We start from the raw sequence: 20,224 nt of genomic DNA, 5'->3' as shown, positions 1-20,224 counted from the left end.
TTCATTCTTCAAGTAACGAATCTAACTTGTGCAGCAGCAATGAGATTATTGCCGGCGTCCGTCTTTGACACTTTGACAAGAGCCACCTTGAACCGATGTCATGCATTAAAAAGCTATAAAGTTCCACCAAGTTCAGTACCCTTTCTTAACAAGCCTTCAAGTTCCATCATGAACCCTACGCATAGTGCTAATCAGCCGCAAAGTTCCAAAGAGTACCATGTGCCTGTTAAAAAGCTCCATAGTTCCGCAAAGTACCGTCTATCTCTTAATCAGCCACAAAGTACGACATCGGAACGATTTTTCGTTAAACAGCCCTAAATCAGCTATAAAGTACGAGCTGGCTATTTGGGCGGATACCCGGGTATTTTTTTCAACTTCGAACTGCAATAACTTTTGATTCATTGCTTTTATTCACCCGAAATTTTCCGTAGCCTCCCAACTTTTAATTTCTGATTTTTTGGTGCATAAGTTGTAATTTTAAACGGCCTGTAAGTATTTTATTTTGATTTTTTTTAACTTTACCACGTAAGTTGGCAACCAGCATACCCGGGTATTCCATACATTTTGTATGGAGAATGACGTTTCTCTTCTTCCTCTTTTCGTATTGTGCTTATTTTCGAGTCAAATTCAAGCGATTCCAAATTTCAATTTGACCGTTATTTTTATGATAAAATGAAAAAAACTTAATGGATAAATGAAATAGAAGAGAATATATGGTCGGCATTACAGGCGGTCCCCGACCCAAATAGCCAGCTCGTACTTTATAGCTGATTTAGGGCTGTTTAACGAAAAATCGTTCCGATGTCGTACTTTGTGGCTGATTAAGAGATAGACGGTACTTTGCGGAACTATGGAGCTTTTTAACAAGCACATGGTACTCTTTGGAACTTTGCGGCTGATTAGCACTACGTGTAGGGTTCATGGTGGAACTTGAAGGCTTGTTAAGAAAGGGTACTGAACTTGGTGGAACTTTATAGCTTTTTAATGCATGACATCGGTACAAGGTGGCTCTTGTCAAAGTGTCAAAGACGGACGCCGGCAATAATCTCATTGCTGCTGCACAAGTTAGATTCGTTAATTGAAGAATGAATATTGAGTGAAGTGATTGTGAATTATCAGTAAATTGTGTAAAATTGTGTGTAATTCATCAATACAAAAGATTTAGAAATATACATATGTGATTAAACGAAACAAATCTTGTTGTTTATTTCATCAATGACGCTTGCTTGAAAATAAAACACAAAGAAAAATAATCCCTGGCATCGTGGCATAAGGAAGCTGCTTAGGCGCTGTTTGAAAGACCCACATAGAACTTTGATGCTGTTTATCTACTGCAAAAGGCGAATTAGAGCAGCGATCTTTAGCGTGCAAAATGAGCTGCTTAAGCAATTCTGGCTATTTGGGGAGATACACGGTACCTCTTATACGCGGATTCGGAGATACGCGGTCTTCTAAATTTGACAGTTCTTTGAGCAAATCTACTGATTTGACACATCAATTGTATATTGCCAAATAATTTCCATTTCGATCGAATGTTAAAAACTATTTCAAAAAGTTTAAAACTGTTATATACAGTCAGAATCATATCAAATAACTCATAAAGTGACTAAAACCGCCCCCTACTTGCAAAATTACACGAAAATTAGTGAACCTTTAGCTGGAAATCACGAGATTCGACTTACGCGGAAATTCGAGATACGCTGTATTTTGCGGCCGTTTTCGGTCCCCATTAACCGTGTATCTCGGGGACCGCCTGTACTTGCTTACAGCATTAAAATATAGAAAGCATTCCCAAATAGCCAGAATTGCTTAAGCAGCTCATTTTGGCACGCTAAAGATCGCTGCTCTAATTCGCCTTTTGCAGTAGATAAACAGCATCAAAGTTCCAGGCGGTCCTTCTAAATAGCGCCTAAGCAGCTTCCTTAAGCTACGGTGCTGGGGATTATTTTTCTTTGTGTTTTATTTTCAAGCAAGCGTCATTGATTAAATAAACAACAGGATTTGTTTTGTTTGTGTACATGTGTATATTTTTAAACCCTTAATATTCATAAATTACACGAAACGTATCACAATTTACTGTACAATCACATCACTTCCTTCAAAATCCCTTCTTCAAAGAACTAATCTAACTTGTACAGCAGCAATGAGATGATTGGCGGCGTCTGTCTTTGACACTTTGACAAGACCCACCTTGTACCGATGTCATGCATTAAAAAGCTATGAAGTTCCACCAAGTTCGGTACACGTTCTTAACAAGCCTTAAAGTTCCATCATGAATCCTACACATAGTGTTAATCAGCCGCAAAGTTCCAAAGAGTACCATGTGCCTGTTAAAAAGCTCCATAGTTCCGCAAAGTGCCGTCTATCTCTTAATCAGCCACAAAGTACGACATTGGAACGATTTTTCGTTAAACAGCCCTAAATCAGCTATAAAGTACGAGCTGGCTATTTGGGTTGTTTACCTATGAAAATCTTTAATTTTTTGCATCAAAACGTGTGGAATACCCGGGTATGCTGGTTGCCAACTTACGTGTGTAAATCTGGTTGCCAACTCTACGGTTAAACTCTGCAATATCGCTTGCTCTTTAACCTTCAAGTTGGCAACCGTATACCCGGGTATTTTTTTCAACTTCGAACTGCAATAACTTTTGATTCATTGCTTTTATTCACCCGAAATTTTCCGTAGGCTCCCAAATTTTTAATTAATGATTTTTTGGTCCATGAGTTGTAATTTTAAACAGCCTCTAAGTATTTTATTTTGAATTTTTTTAACTTTACCACGTAAGTTGGTAACCAGCATACCCGGGTATTCCAAACATTTTGTATGGAGAATGACGTTTCTCTTCTTCCTCTTTTCGTATTGTGCTTATTTTCGAGTCAAATTCAAGCGATTCCAAATTTCAATTTGACCGTTATTTTTATGATAAAATGAAAAAAACTTAATGAATAAATGAAATAGAAGAGAATATATGGTCGGCATTACTTGCTTACAGCATTAAAATATAGAAAGCATTGTTTACCTATGAAAATCGTTAATTTTTTGCATCAAAACGTGTGGAATACCCGGGTATGCCGGTTGCCAATTTACGTGTGTAAATCTGGTTGCCAACTCTACGGTTAAGCCAGTTTTAGGGCGGTGGCATCGCTCATCGGATGCGATTTTATCGGACGCGATTTATATGGGATTTGACAGATAACGTCGGACGACGAAATCGCACGTCCGACGTTATCTGTCAAAACCCATATAAATCTCGTCCGATAAAATCGCATCCGATGAGCGTTGCCACGGGCCTTAAGCCTGCTCTTTAAGATTCCAGCAACTCGAAAAACGCTAACAATCTGCTCGAAAATGTCACTTGAGTAATTTCATTACCCCGCACCAAGGTGGATTTAAAAATATCAGGTGGTGGACTATACCCAGTCAGTCATCCTTGTGTTAATTAACCCATTTGAGCAGTTTTGTGTCTGTCATAACAGTAATTTAAGAGCAATTTAGCGGTACGAAGTGATGTCGTTTGTTGTCAGTGAAAAGATGTAAATTAGAACAAAAAGTGTACTGTTTTTATGATCTTTTAGTGGAAGAAGACATCGGCGGTGTGTTTAAAACTACAAAATGTAAAAAAACAGCCGAGAAATTGAATTTATTAGTGCTATTTGTGCACCACCTTCTCCGGGTAAAGCGGCTGTTCAAGTCGAGTTTGCTCAAAAAAATACATTGTAATCGTTTGTATTAGTTAAGGACAGTGATTGAATAAAAGCACTCAACTGTAATATAATATATTGCGTGTTATTTATTAACAATTTGGCCGACAAAAATAAAAATAAAATAGAGGAAGGAATAGGATCTGTCAAAACTGTGCGAATGGGTAAATTAACGACTGCTAATTTACCATTAAATTACTCTTAAATTACCGGTAATTTAGCGGTAAGATAGGGGTAAATTAAGTCCGATTGGTCTGAATGGGTAGTGCATTTTGACAATTCGTCACTTGACGTAAGGTCCCCAGGATTCAAACTTTGTTTACATTTATTAAATTTGTTCATATAATTTATCTACCCCATTTTTCGATCAAATATTCTTTAAAAATATGTTTAGGACTTCGCGAGTTCTTATTTAACATTAAAACATGGATTAAAGTGTGTTATTTTGTGTTATTCCGTGAATTTATTCTATAATTCACTGTGTTTTCGACATTTGTGATGATATAAATTAAGAAATCATTATTGTTTTTCAATTTTCACATTGATTCCTTATCATCGACGAGCCGCATGGACAATTTACGTGAGATTAGAACTCATACTCACATGATTTTAAATTTCTTGCTGAAACAAATTATTAAATACTTTGTTAATAAATCTATTTTTTTCGATAAAATCAACAGACACACAAAAATGCACATAATAACAAAGAAATCTGTTCTATTTGCTAAGCTTTGTGTGCGAAAACCAATGGTTAACGGTTCTAAATTGACGTAAAGTCCCTCAACTATGGCGACCCCCCAAAGGCCCTAATCCACGATCTGATATTTTTAATCCACCTTGCCCTAATCCACCACCTGATATTTTTAATCCACCTTGGCCCTCAGTGATCGATGGCGCCCAAGGTGTTTGGATATTAGGAGGTGAAGTGCTTAAGAGCGTTTCTGCATACACCGAGACTGCAGCTGAGAGATGGCTGTGAGAGAATTGACAACCAGTTTCTCACGCCGGTGTATGTAGAAGCTCCGAAAAGCGCCGAGATGAGACTTTTAAAATGGTGTTGAAAAAATCCATTTTATCGCTAAAATGAAGTCAATAAAGTTTCTTTTACTTTTTAATAATATTTCTACGATTATTAGACTGCAAAAATGCAAACAATAATTGATCGTACGCTATAAACTGCTAATTAAAATTTTTCTCAGCTCCATCGTTCTTTGCATGCCGAGGAGATTTCTCTCACCGAAAATGCTGTTACTCGCTGTCAAAGTATGCTGTCAGTTATTTTCTCAGCTGCATTCTCGGTGTATGTAGAAACGCTCTAAGAGCAAATTGACATTTCACGCCTTGACATAACAATACTGGTGGCTCCGGTATTAAAATCGGTAAGGGCTGGAGGGGGGTCAAGGTGTTATAAATGACAAGGTGAAGTTGTTCAGAGCAAAATGACATTTCTCTTCCGTGGGCTCCGGTATAAAAATCGGGGAGGGCTGGTGCGGGGTAATGAAATTTGTATGGAGAGAGTGACAGATGTCCCCCACAATGTCGCCCAGCAAAAGCGATAAAAATCAATCTTCTAAATAAATTATCATTGAGGGGGGTATAGAAAATTGTATGCGATTTGACATAAAAATACTCAATGACGGCGCCCGGCCAAGGTGGATTAAAAATATCAGGTCGTGGATTAGGGCAAGGATAATGTATTTAGAAGGTTGATTTTTATCGCTTTTGCTGGGCGACATTGTGGGGGACATCTGTCACTCTCTGCATACAAATTTAAATACCCCGCACCAGCCCTCCCCGATTTTTATACCGGAGCCCCCGGAAGAGAAATGTCAAGTCGAGAAATGTCATTTTGCTCTAAACAACTTCACTTTGTCATTTATAACACCTTGGATTAGGGCCTTTGGGGCAAGGTGTTATAAATGACAAGGTGAAGTTGTTCAGAGCAAAATGACGTTTCTCGACTTGACACATCTCTTCCGGTGGCTCCGGTATAAAAATCGGGTAGGGCTGGTGCGGGGTAATGAAATTTGTATGCAGAGAGTGACAGATGTCCCCCACAATGTCGCCCAGCAAAAGCGGTAAAAATCAACCTTCTAAATACATTATCCTTGCTTTGGGGGGTCGCCATAGTTGAGGGACTTTATGTCATTTTAGAACCGTTAACCATTGGTTTCCGCACACAAAGCTTAGCAAATAGAACAGATTTCTTTGTTATTATGTGCATTTTTGTGTGTCTATTGATTTTATTTAAAAAATGAGATATATTAACAAAAGATTTGATGATTTGTTTCTGCACGAAATTTAAAATCATGTGAGTATGAGTTCTAATCTCACGTAAATTGTCCATGCGGCTCGTAGATAAAAAGGAATCAATGTAAAAACCGTAATAAATAATTATTTCTTCATTTTTATCATCAAAAATGTTGAAAATACAATGAATTATAGAATAAATTCACGGAATATCACAAAATAACACACTTTAATCCATGTTTTAATGTTAAATAAGAACTCGCAAAGTCCAAAATATATTTTTAAAGAATTTTTAAGCGAAAAAATGGGGTAGATAAATTATTTGAACAAATTTAATAAATGTAAACAATGTTTGAATCCTGGGGACCTTACGTCAAGTGACGAATTGTCAAAATGCACTAGAGTCCACCTCCTGATATTTTTAAATACACCTTGCGCCCGCAAAAAAAAACTCAGCAATAAAATCTCAGCAATACCGAATTTAGGTTTTTCTGCGAAACGCAGGCGCAATTGGAGGAGTGGAAGATTTGACAGCTCAATGGTTCCACAATTGTTATAAACAAGGCGCGAATTTCGTGGTACCGCGACGATCTCGGTTCGTCTATTTCCAGCCTAATAATTCACCTTCTAAATGAACACACCTTGAGCAAATTGTACTGATTTGACACATCGAATGTCAAATGCAAAATAAATTTTCTTTTGGTCGAATTTAAAAAACTAATTCAAAAGGTATAAAATTGTAATCTTCATGTAAAATCAGATCGAATTATATATTAAGTGTTTTAAGGCTACCACTTCAAGTTAAATGATACGAAAATTAGTTACAATTTTACTAAAAACCTTGAAATTCAACCTTCGCTAATGTTCGAGATACGCTATTGCCTCCGGTCCGTATGAATAGCGTATATCGGGGAATACATGTATTGTGTGCAGAAGGCCTTAAAGCTTGAATGTGATACAGAATCTAGGCAGATGTTAAGCTATTGATACGCGTCTCTTTTCTATTGTATGTGGTGTAGTGAGAATGTGTGTATACAGTTACGAAAATTATTTGTAGAACGCCTTTATGCAGATGATACATTTGTTGAGAGTATGTAACCCAACAATGCTTTGCTATGACAATATTTGAAAGATATGTTTTATGTTTTAAATTTGTTTTAAAAGTTATGTTTTATAAGATCGATTATACCGCTTCCTACATATCAATGAATGTCTATGTGTTAGTGTGCTTGTTAGATGGTGTTTCCGGAGTAGACATGGAATGTGAAATAAAATAGCCGAAACGAATGATCATCGTCTATGATGTGCCCTATTTGCTGCAACTCCTTCTTTTACAAGAATTGCATTCGAAGGAATGATTGTGCAGGGAAAAAGTGGCTTGGATTGATGTTGAATTTGTAGGTGTAAATCTAGGAATAACGACAAAACGATAAGAAACATGAATTGTGATCGATTTTTGGTGGCTGTGTCCGGTGATCTGTGAGTATGAGTTGTATAATTACGGCATTAGAAGTGTGACATAAAGTAATGAAAATGTGTACAGCACAAACGCCGTGGATAATACAGTTCAATAATACAGTTCAATTAGCGCAGCGTATATGTATAGGTATAGGAATATATATATATAAATATATATATATATATATATATATATATATATATATATATATATATATATATATATATATATATATATATATATATATATATATACATATATACATGTATATTTATATATACATTTATATATACATACATATTTGTATATACATATACATACATACATACATATACATATACATATACTATATATATATATATATATATATATATATATATATATATATATATATATATATATATATATATATATATATATATATATATATATATATATATATATATATATATATATATATATATATATATATATAACACACACAATATTTAAAATATGTTTGACAACAGGTTATGTTCAGCACTAACATTGCGCACGAATGTTTTAGTTTTGAATGAATATTATAAACAAACAACAATATGCTGCAAACAAAAGTTGTCGAACATTGTTTTGAGATCTGTGAATGTGAATGGCTTTGAACTCATATACATTGTGGAACCGCATTCAAACTGCAACATAGGATTTTAAGTTTTCAATGTTAAAATGACATGTCTTGACTCTCCTGCAAATTATGTATGTTGTATGTTGAAAACATTACATGAAAATCAGTTCAACCATGTCTAAACAAACGAATGGAGTATCTTCGTTCGCTGCCTATCCTGAAACACGTGTAATCGGATTCTACAAGTTCCTAGCTCGACATTCCGGTGAGTAATAAGATATTAGTTCAATAAACAGGCTTTTCATAGTCTTTTTTTATTAGATGGGTTTATTGGTTTTTTTTTCTATTATGATTGCACTGTTTGAGATATGTTTATCAATAGTTTTAAATTCACAATATATGTCTACATCTTTCACATGATATTCAACACGTTTTCAATACACATTCAATTGTCGACCTCATTTCAATTTGTGTGTGTTGAAAATGATGTGGAAGAACTGAAAAATTATTGTGTTTTGTATACAATACATACGATGTAGTTTATCAATTTCGTTGTGCTCTCGGTTACTGATTTCTTATGTAATTCTTCTGTACAAAGTGAGGAATTTGGGACAATAATGCCTTATTACAGAGTCACTTTTGAATGATTAAGTCCAACTGAAATACTTATACTTATTTGAACTTCGTTCAATCTTAATTAAATTATTCTCATCCATAATTGTATCCGTTTGCTTTGTTGAGTTAAGCGTTTTGTTTATGGCTTCATTTATAAAAGAATAAGAAATAAAAAAGTTGAAACACATTTTTTAATTCACTAAAAATGCCTTAAAAGCGTGAGGTTAATTTCATTGCTCCTTTCATTCAAATTTTAAATCTTATGGTAGAGTTAGTAATGAAAATCTCACGGTTTACAGGGTTTTGAATCATATAACAAAATAGTTCAATCGGTTAAGAGAATGTTTCAAAGCGGTAGTGGAATCGAGCAAGCATTCTGTGGAGGTTTGCAATCATACAATGGAACGTTGCAACCAATGACTTTGTAGGAACGAGGTTAAATTAAAGCCAAAATCGAGTTGACCAACTCGGATGCCATCTGACAGCAGCCTTGAAAGCTCATCATACTTTAATTTATTTTATTACTAGAGGCATAGATATTCTTCCTGTACAATTTATTTAACTAATTAACAATTTTACTACGATTACCAGCTCGGCTTTCAGATGTCAAACTCAGATGGCTACTTGTCAAATCGTTCTACATTACATGACCTGGTTCCTGAAGTCCTTGATTGCAACCGAATTGTGGAATTTTGCAAGCATACTGTGGAGATGCCATCGGACTGAGGGTGCTGTTGAAATTAATGAAAATGTTTTGGGTATGTACAGAACCTACATTCTGACAACCGTTCTACAGTATGCTTGCAAAATTCCACAATTTGGTTGCAGAATTCCATTGTATGATTGCAAACCTCCAGTGTATTTAAACTTTTTTTTATTATTTGTCAGGTAAACACCAGTTTTCCACCAGTCAGGTATCAGTTTTCGGCGGGGTAACTAAAAACGTAAAATCATGCAAAAACACATTGAAAATTGTCTCAGCATATTTTTTGTATATAGAGATATGCTCATTTGTTATTCATATACAAAACTTCAAATCATTTCCTTGCATATTTTTCAAAATATCAAACAAAATGTGCAGAGTTCAACATTTTCCGGCAGATTTGCTGTCAGACAATTCGGCAGATTTCGTTATTAAGAGAACCAGGCCAGTAAAACAATGAAAGTGAGGTTCTTATGAAATATTCTATGGTAGTAGAATTTATTTTAGCCTGCTTGGAATTTTAAAATCACGAAAAACAAGTAATTATTCACTTTAGACAGATCAATCCTGATGACTCTTGCCGAAACTTGAAACAATAACACACTTTTGATTTTGATGGATATTGATATAAAACTTTATTAGAACACTACGATGCGTATGTCGACAAATAAAACAACATTTCTTGTATAAAATATCACCGAATTCAATATAAATAATCAAATAATTTGTGAGCCAGTCGGAGCCGTACTCTACAGCCGTCTCTTGTCCTCAATGCCTACTTTGTTTGTAGCTCACATCAAGGAGACTATAAAATCTACCAGTATAATGACCAAAATAGACAACATAAAATTAATAATTTAAGTATTTTTCTACACTAATCTTAGGAAAGTGAAAGTGTTAAACTGTTTTAAACATTTATGTCCGCCTATTTGCATTGATTAAAACATTTTCCGAACGTATTCGAGATGCCGAAAATAGGAGCACAGCCTGCCGAAAATAGGAACAAAAACAAAGATTGCATTTTCATGAATCTCTTTAAAAATACATTTAATTCGACAAATAGAAAATAGTACAGCATAAAGGCCGTGGTATATTGTCCGTGGTCGCTAGTGTAATTTAGATTTTCACTACTGCATCTGCCGGCCGTTGACCGAATTTTGCCAAACAATTTGGAGTCGCTTCCGAAAATGTGTTTTTCCATGTCTTACTTAAACTGAACTGAACAAGCTTTGTAATGGGTAGATAAATATGTTGTGTAAGTATTTCAGCCATTTTCGTATAAAAAAGGTGAAAAAAACTATTTAACTTTAAAATCTGGCACAACAATTCTCTCGATGATCAAAACAAAGCTTCCACCAGTCTCCGCCAGATGCGTCAGTGAAAATCGAAATTACACTAGCGAGTATGGACAATGTACCCCGGCCTTATTGCGATATTTTATCGTTCAAAATAACTCCACTTTCATGAAAAATAATAAATATTGCCAGTGTATGAGCAGTTTTTGTGAACCTGCTGCACTAATCTGCCCAATCATGGTACAGGTACCCTATCAATTTCTAATCGTATTTGATATTTCGTTAATTAGACGCATCCTGCTATGTACACGTATCACCAGGCATTGAACGGTCCATAACTTCACACCTTCTTCTCCTTCTTTTGGATCAACAACCGTTGTCGGTCAAGGCCTGCCCCATAGCAGGATAGTCAGTTCTACGAGTAATGGCACAGTTTATTTGGGTCTTGAACTCATTACGGGAATGTCTTTAGTCGTACGAGTTGACGACTGTACCATAAGACCGGCTGAACTTTACACCAAAGTCTATATAATACAGAGGTCGATGCATAGCTCGATTTTGGTCCACCATGTTCAAAGCTTGTTTTTGACAGTTAGATGAAAAAATGTGCACTAACGGTACCATTCAACCAAACACTTTTTAGGGCTAATTGTGCATTTTCTGCGTTATACAATACAATACTGTAACATTACATTTCCTTCTCATGGACGAGGCAAGGAGTACTTTTTCAGTAATTCATCATTTAAAAACGACCACAATCAGTAATCTAGCCTCTTAGCTATGGTCTTCTTGAGCTGTACATAATTTCGTCCTAATTTTGGGCACTAATCTTGTTACAATGGATAATTGCCCAATAATTCTTTTTTTATATTGGTCAACTTACCGAACAAACAAATAATAATGAACAAACTTTACCGAAAATGCATTCAATCCACTGCATGCACAACCATTGTTGCGAACGGTGATAGTCGTCGACATAAAATTTTACAAAATGATACTTTTTGAAGCATTAAGGCCGGGCTACATTGATCGTACTCGCAAGTGTAATTTCGATTTTCACTAGCGCATCTGGCGGCGGCTGACCGAAGCATTTTGCCAAACAATTTGGGGATGCTCCCGAAAATACGTTATTTTTCCATGTTTTTCACTTTAACTGGACTGGGAAAGCCTCTGCCGCCTGCTCGATCCCTTGGTAGGCTTTTGCTACATAGGAGAGCCGCAGACCAATGATCTATATCTATATCTATATGTACGAGTCTATATCATCAGCGTATGCCAAGATCTGGGTTGACTTATAAAAGATGGTTCCCGTAGTCTCCCCCTTGAGTCGCGGATGGCCTTCTCTAGCGCCAGGTTGAATAGGAGACAGGCAAGCCCGTCCCCCTGGCGTAGACCCTTGGTAGTAGCAAAAGGTCCTGAGAGTTTTCCATTCACCCTCACCTGGCAAGTGACGTTGGTCATAGTCATTCTAACTAGCCGTATCAGTTTATCCGGGTATAAACATCTGTTTAAATGGAACATAATTTATTTTGTACTGAGCGCCGAAACGGATTTCGTCGAACGGAGTCCATGCTCTGACCGAGAATCAACTGACATGTTTGACTCGATGTTTGTCTTGTTTATTTGTTTGTGTCTGACAGTGCACCTCCATATGATTATATGGGAATTGGTTTTCCACAATTCTTCCAGAGCTAAATCGTTACTGTGTGTGACACCAGCTTCTATTAGTATTCCATTGTACGCATCTAATTCTGAAGGTGTTAAAGGTTGCTATTGGATGTTTGCTTTTCGATCCGCTTTTCGATTTGTCTCCCTTATTACAATTTCACAAATTGGAGTTTAAAGGTATAATTTAAATGTGTCCACAGCAGATTTGTCTTTCGTTTTTGAGGTGGGACCTGCTGAGTTATCTTTAATGACATTATGCATAAGCATCTTACGTTTTGGTGGAGGCTGCGTGCTCCAAATTGTACCATCTCTTGCTGTATAAGATTCCGGTGCATTCTCTAGTTCATATTCATCGTCAAAATCTTCATCATCGTAATTATACAGAGGTATTTCAATACCCTCAACATCGGAATCATCAAAATTTGCTATCGATGCTATATCGTCTTCTTCTAAATATCCTACAACTTGTTCACTCAGTTCATCTAGTATTTTCTGGCGATAGTTTAATTTATCAGCATCACTCAAAGATACTAATTTGGCTGGAGAAAGTTCTAACCACTCTATATCCGTCATTGCTGTGAAACAATACAACATGCAATCAGTATCCTGTCTTTTTCATCATGATATTTTACCTGATTGTGCTTTTTCAATACTTACTTACTTTTATATATTAAATTTACACAATCAAGAAGTAACCACGGCTGAAAACGAAATAACAATGCTGGAAAACAATTTTGCTCTGACAATACATTCTGAGCCAGACGGTTATAATAATGAAATCAAAATTCCCGAAATTCGTATGCGTGCATGGTTTTCTGGACCGATGTCGTAGGTGTGGCCAGATTTTATTCTCCGTTATCGGTATAGAGAGGTTTATACATTTGTTCTTACACATTTGATCCTACTGATAATAAAACGCGATCAAAACTAACACCAAAATAAAATGTATGAACATCAAAGTGTATTTGATTTATAGAAAATATCCATAGTTGGAGTAAAAAGTTGAGGATTGCTAGGTTTATCGAAAATCTTAGCAGTACGAACAAATGGATAACTCTGGTCACTTGGATTGTCTTAACATTGGTTGAAAATGCGCCAGGCTATTTAAAGTTGGACGTCGCTGGTTGAACTTTGGTTGCTTACCAACTATTGAATATTTGCTTTTAACACAAATCCAAAAAAATAGTAGATATCAGTGTAAAAATATTACGCAAAACATACTAAGACCGGGACATGGTTTGGTGTAACGGTTTTTATTCAAATTAAAACTTGCATTACTTTTTTTTACCTACAGAAAAATTCTGAAAAATTTATGCAAGGTGTGTCATATATAGATCTAATAGCACTAAGAGTGAATTTGTCGTGAATATTCGTCGTTGAAAATTGTAAAGTAGTCAAAAACAATATTTTGACGTTTTGTCATTTTTTTCAAAACAAACCTCTCAACTTTAAAAAATGTTCCATTAAAACGATAACGAGACGATATATGTACAGATATAGAAACTAGAAAAGTTGCTTTATTTTTCATCCGAATATTGCATCGTATTTGGATAACGCGTTTAGAAGTTATAAGCCTCCAAAGTCGCTGGCTACCCGGGTAGCCCGGTTGCCTCTGAATATGATGTTTTTCCGGTTGCCAGTGACAGGGTTAAAGTCAGGCTCAAGTTGAGGTGACAAGATAGCATGGAGGCCTGCATCTGCCATTATGTCCGGGATAACGGATTGGGAGACGAAGACGCGAGATCGTGAGTGGTATCGGGCACTTCTGCAGGAGGCTAAAACCGCGAAGCGGTTGTAGCGCCAAAGCTTGTCAAGACAGCAAACCGGTTGTAGCACGGGATACGTAAATAAGTGAGAATTGTTTTGTGCTTTTTGTGTTGTGAGATGCTTGGACTGTCTATATTTGTATACTGCCGTTACGGTTAACTCGTTCGTCAAAAAACATTCGTAAATGATTAGTGGACAGGGGTGTAGCAATATATTGGGGAGTACAAAATATAGACGGTTTTCAAATTTTTGGTGTTGTTCAAAGTTTGATTAAATGAATGAAAATGAGCGTCGCGGCGGACGATCCCGGGAATGTACGAGTTCATCGGTACGCTGATTTTTATGTCAAGTTATAGTCTATAGAATTAGTTATAGTCAAATTATCTACATTTCGAAGCATTCAATAAGCTATTAATTTTTATTGTATTGTATTTTTCTATTTTTTAGGAAGGAGGCGAATAGATTTTATGATTCAACAATTTAGCAAGACATTGGTGTATTGTGCTATGATATTTATTAGTTTGAACTTTTATTTTCCGATGACAGGTAAGTGTATGCTCCAACCAACGATGTTAAAAATTGAAATTAAAATTTGTGCCTTATAATAGCTTTAGTATTCAAGTGTTAACTGGCTCTATATAAAACAAAATGCCGTAAGCACAATCGTCTTCGTGTTAATTCAATTTCGTCGTTTTGGAAAAATGCCAGGGTGCCCACTCAACCGGGAAAACTGGACATTAGTTGTGAATTTTATTTTTTTCGGGAAAAAATCGGAAACTTTAAAAAAACCGGGATTATATTGTTCCCAACCTATCACAGGCCTGTAAGGCCGCGGGGCCATGGGGTTACTCAACGCTCATTTCCTCAAGCCCTCGAGTGCTTTTGAGAAACCTACGGTCTCAACGTTTGTTAAATCGGCACAAAATCGATTTGAGAATTTTTGAGAATTTTTTGAGAAAGGTGACAATGGAGCGATTGGCTGACTGAAATATGAGCAATTGTGTATAATTGTAAAGGTTTGCAATGTGTATAATTGTAAAGGGTTTCATTTTCTATTTAAAGCTCCAAATAAAGCTTGTGGGGCTATATTCATTTCTCAAAGTGAGAAAAACTGATTCATATCCCCAACAATCGATTTAGTCGATGCGAATAATAATGTTTTAGCATGTTTAATATAAAGACCGGGCTACATTGATCGTACTCGCAAGTGTAATTTCGATTTTCACTAGCGCATCTGGCGGCGGCTGGTGGAAGCTTTTTTTGGTCGTCGGGGAAATGGTCGTGTTGGATCTCAAAGTTAATTAGTTTTTTCACCGTTTTTTGATGCGAAAACTGCTGAAATACTTGCACAACATATTTATCTATCAATTACAAAGCTTTTTCAGTCCAGTTAAAGTAAAAAGCATGGAAAAATAACGTATTTTCTGGAACGGCTCCAAATTTTTTGGAAAAATGCTTCGGTCAGCCGCCGCCAGGAGCGCTAGTGAAAATCAAAATTACGCTTGCGAGTACGATCAATGTAGCCCGGCCTTAACACGAAAAAGCTGTGTTGTTGACAGCCGCGCCGACCCCTGGACTTGCCGTGGCAGTTGCGCTACCACCGGTTACCGTTCAGGATTAATAATAATAATAATAATAATAATAATAATAATAATAATAATAATAATAATAATAATAATAATCTTCTTCTTCTTCTTCTTCTTTGGCTCAACAACCGATGTCGGTCAAGGCCTGCCTGTACCCACTTGTAGGCTTTGGCTATCAGTGACTAATTGATTCCCCCCCATAGCAGGATAGTCAGTCCTACGTATGGGGGCACGGTCTATTCGGGACTTGAACCCATGACGGGCATGTTGTTACGTCGTACGAGTGACGACTGTACCACCAGACCGGCCCAGAAACAACAAATACAAGAAAAAAAAACACAAAACTAAAAAAAAGCAAAGATCCCTTAAAACACTATTTTATGTAGCGCCACCTGGTGGTATGGATGCGAACTACATATAAAATGTTATTTACTATCATAACACTTTACTACAAACGATAAAAACTAACAATTTCTGCAAAAATAATTTTATCCCGAAATTTGTTCTAAACTGCCCATTGTGCAATCTGGAGAAAAAGAACAGAACGCGGAACGCAGGTTCAGGATAACCTGCCATGATTACTTGCTCGCTTTTTTACTTACTTTACTTATCCGGCGCTACAACCGCTTTGCGGTCTTGGCCTGCCTCAGGAGTGTCCGAAACCGCTCACGGTCTCGCGCCTTCGTCTGCCAGTCCGTTATCCCGGCCTTAATGGCGGACGCCTCCACGCCATCTTGCCACCTCAATTTGGGCCTACCACGCCTCCTCTGTCCTTGTGGACGGCCTAAAAAGACTTTACGGGCTGGGTCGTCCGTTTCCATGCGTACAACATGGCCAGCCCACCGGAGCCTGGCGAGCTTAATACGCTGTACGACAGTGAGGTCGCCGTACATATCGTATAGCTCGTCATTATAGCGGCTCCTCCATTGTCCTTCCACACATACGGGGCCAAGTATCCTTCTGAGCATCTTCCTCTCGAACGCGGCTAAGAGGGCTTCGTCAGATTTGGACAGTGTCCATGTCTCAGAGGCGTATGTGAGTACTGGTACTATATAGGTACTTGCTCGCTTTATAAATGGATAACTTGAAAGTATCCATTGAATATTGTTTAATACCTTTTATGTACAGTAATCACACATTTTCAATTCAAACAAAGTTAAACAATAGTTTATTGAATGAGTAAAACTAATCTCTCTCTATTGTGTAAAACTGATTGTTTTAGAGTAAGTATAATATACTTATATAAAAACGGTAAACTTAAGTAACTCGATACACAGTGCATTTTTAATTAAACATTTAAGACACTTTGTAGGATTTATTTTTAAATAAAATTAAATATAAATAGCATCTAATAACATCGGTTTATAACAAATACAAGTTAATCTTTATCTTGACCGGTTGGCCATAAAAAAAGATTTTTATTTATACCAACAGGATTACCCCTGACTAATGCTAAAACTGAACTATGTCTGACTGATTCTAAACTTCGACTGACTAAACCTATCAAGCTAATATGCTAACTAGATCGCTGGTTGCTGGTTGCATCGGTCCGTTCTCACGATCGGTCTACGTGTCGCATTTCGCGTGTCGCGTGTCGCCGTTTTCTGCTCGTGGCCGGTGTAGCGTTACGTCGTCGTCTGCTCGTGGCCGGTGCGGAATGCCAGCTTGCAATCTTGTTTCCAGCAAGTCGTGTTCTAACTTACATTATTGAATCCGCTTGTAGCGGGAACGTACGGCGCTCACAAGAAATTTTAGTGGTAGCAACAGTTTTCTTGTGCTCGGTCTTATAACGCTGCGGTAAATAACTGTAGCAACCATCTAGTACGTTGGGAAAATGAGTGTCGGGACGTACGCCACCCTTACGAACGGATTCAATAATACCACCCATAATGTTAAGCTGTTTCGGTAGGGTTGCAATTATACTGTACGGTGCACTATCGGAGTGTCCGATTGCCCGGTAATGCACTTTGTCTATAAGAATAGGGTTATTCCACGGTCCAATAAACGGTGTTCAATAAGTTATTGCGGAAGGCTAAACATGTCAGGTTAAAATTTAAGTGCGTTAATTGAAGATGCATGCGCAACGAAGTACCTAAAGGCCGGGGGACATTGTCCGTACCCGCTTCTGTAATTTCGATTTTCACTAGCGCATCTGGTGTCGGCTGGTGGAAGCTTTTTTTGATCATCGAGGGAATGGTCATGCCGGATCTCAAAATTAAGTAGTTTTTTTCTATCGTTTTTTTGTCGTGGTAATGGATGCAATGCGATCAGGACAAGTGCATCTACTTTTTACAAAACTTTTCTCGCCCAAATTTAGTATAAAACATAAAAAAAATACATATTTTCTGAAGCAGCTTCAAACTGTTTGGAAAAATGCTTCGGGCAATGGCCTTAAGGCCGGGGGACATTGCCTGTACTCGCTAGTGTAATTTTTATTTTCACTAGCGCATCTGGCGGCGGCTGGTGGAAGCTTTTTTCGGTCCTCGAGGAAATGGTCATGCCAAATCTCAAAATTTAGTAGTTTTTCCATCGTTTTTTGTCATGAAAATGGATGAAATGCGCGCAGGACATGTGCATCTACCTTTTGCAACACTTTTTTCGTCCGAATTAAGCTAAAAATATGGAAAAATAACGTGGAGCAGCTCCAAATTGTTTGGCAAAATGCTTCGGTCAGACAGGTGCGCTAATGAAAATCAAAATTACACCAGCGAGTACGGACAGTGTCCCCTGGCCTTTAAACCCGCTGTGCAAAGCGACGGAAGAAATCATGCCATTAGAGAATAAATCATGGCCATAAAATCAGCGAATTTTATCATGCCATCTTTTTCCCTCCAACGTCAAATTTGTCAAGCAGCTCGTCGAGCTACCCGTCCCTGGCTCCGCCTCATACCCCTCGCCTGAGAGCGCTGTCGAAGGTTTGGATGTGTTGGTGCGTCAGACGGCCAATGGCTGTCAGCCGTCGTCCGAGCTTTTTCCCTCCATAGCACTATCTCTTTCTCGCTTGTGGTCAATGGGAGCTGTTGTGGCGTTTAAAAATGCCGTTAACAAACATATCGGCGATGAAGTTGCATTTTCACAAATCAAACCAAAAAAGCGCAATGAGTTCAAACGCTGCCAAGTAAAATGACTAAGGAATCGCTAGCTGACGCAGGAGGGTTTACTGTACAACACGCAGAACCCTAATTCGCACTAACACGTTCAGCCAAGCGCTGATTTTCATCAACATTCCGTTCTGCCGGCATCTAGAACGCAAGCTGATTGTAAAACCGGCATACTGGAAAGTTCACTGGCAGTCCCTGGGGCCTGCCATCGAACTGAACGTGTTAAGTATTAAGCTTTGTAACACTAAGCTTTTGCTTTTGTATGGTGTAGATTACACAGATCCGCTGAGCCGTCTGCGCAAGGGTGTGAGTTTGCGTGTGTGTGCAAAACTGTCGCCGAATGTATGCTGTTCCGGAATGTTATGATCGATCAGTTAAAGAAAAGAAGGAGTTCATGACAGTAGCGAAGTAGGAATCAGTCAAAGAAAGGAAGGAGTTCATGACAGTAGCGGAGTAGGAATCGGGGGCCTCAGGTGGAAAGACGAGTTGTGGTCCGGGATGACCGGGAGGAGGGGGTGCTGGCACACAGCTGTTGGGAGATTGAACAGTATACTTAAATTGCCCGCGTAGGGAGGGAGGGGGATGGGCTCCGGTCATGGGACCCCTACGATCATCGGTCACAGGCCCTAACATTGTTGACCTAACAAGGCATGGGGTGAGTGCAAATGTTTCTCCAGCCACGGGCCCCAACGACCATCTTTCCGTGGTCCCTTGTCGCTAATACTCTGTCCACTTGTAGACATATTACAAACCAGAGATCTTCGGCGACCGCCTAGTCCGCCTATTGGTAGATCCGCCGCTGGTTCATGACGGTGTTTTTTTTATCGTGGAGGTGCAACCTTCCCCCTGCCTGCAGCGTATGCATCGAGCGCGTATGAACCGTCCGCCGTAGCAAGAGGTGACTATCCGGCTACGTGGTACTCAAGTCCTGAAAAGGCTGGCATGATCGCGTTGGCTGTAATGACAATAAAAATAATAATAATAATAATAATAATAATAATAATAATAATAATAAGAACTTATCATAACAGTCCACACCCGGGTAAGAGTTTGTCTTGACTTTGTTGCTGCAGGATCTACCGCTACGGCGCGACAAATCAACGGAATGCAATCGACCAAAACATGAACCTACCGATCCGAGCCTATTCCAAGACATTGCCGGTCAATCGGCGTCATGATAACGACTCCAAGTCAACAAGCCACCAGATTGTGGGCAGACAGGTGCAGCATCATACACGCACCGAAATAAACAAATTCAGAATCCCCTTTTGTATGAATTCGATTCAAGTTTTGATTCCACTTGCGGCCGCTAGCTGAATTGGAAAGAAATGTGCTACATATCACATGCACGTTTACTTCGATCGTGTGTCTTTTTAACACCCCCAACAGCAGAACCGATCGCAAAGATCGTGCTGCCAATCCAATGGTTGTGTTGTCTCGCAGGTAGCGAAATTGAAAATGCATGGACTTTGTAGCC

At 38.0% G+C, this 20,224-nt stretch overlaps 1 protein-coding gene across 21 annotated transcripts in view; it reads left to right on the top strand.

Annotated features, from left to right (window-relative positions):
- Positions 1–6,577: 6,577 nt before the first annotated feature.
- Positions 6,578–20,224, top strand: part of LOC4397777 (farnesol dehydrogenase) — a 61,586-nt gene continuing 47,939 nt past the window's right edge. For 2 of the 21 annotated variants that reach the window (XR_009766186.1, XM_061658634.1), the window contains exons 1-2: positions 6,846–7,042; positions 7,921–8,277. Coding sequence is in view for 10 of the 21 variants with exons in the window: in XM_061658649.1 (XP_061514633.1) it covers positions 9,244–9,385; positions 14,508–14,606 (241 nt within the window). In the remaining 11 variants the exon portion in view is untranslated. The other 19 variants (XM_061658649.1, XM_061658655.1, XM_061658654.1 and 16 more) reach the window with 19 other exon arrangements.

The sequence above is a fragment of the Anopheles gambiae genome, chromosome 3 (genome assembly GCF_943734735.2).
Source record: "Anopheles gambiae chromosome 3, idAnoGambNW_F1_1, whole genome shotgun sequence".
Lineage (NCBI taxonomy): Eukaryota > Metazoa > Arthropoda > Insecta > Diptera > Culicidae > Anopheles > Anopheles gambiae.
Note: the sequence above shows the minus strand (reverse complement) of the source record. Positions and strands in the feature narration are given on the sequence as shown.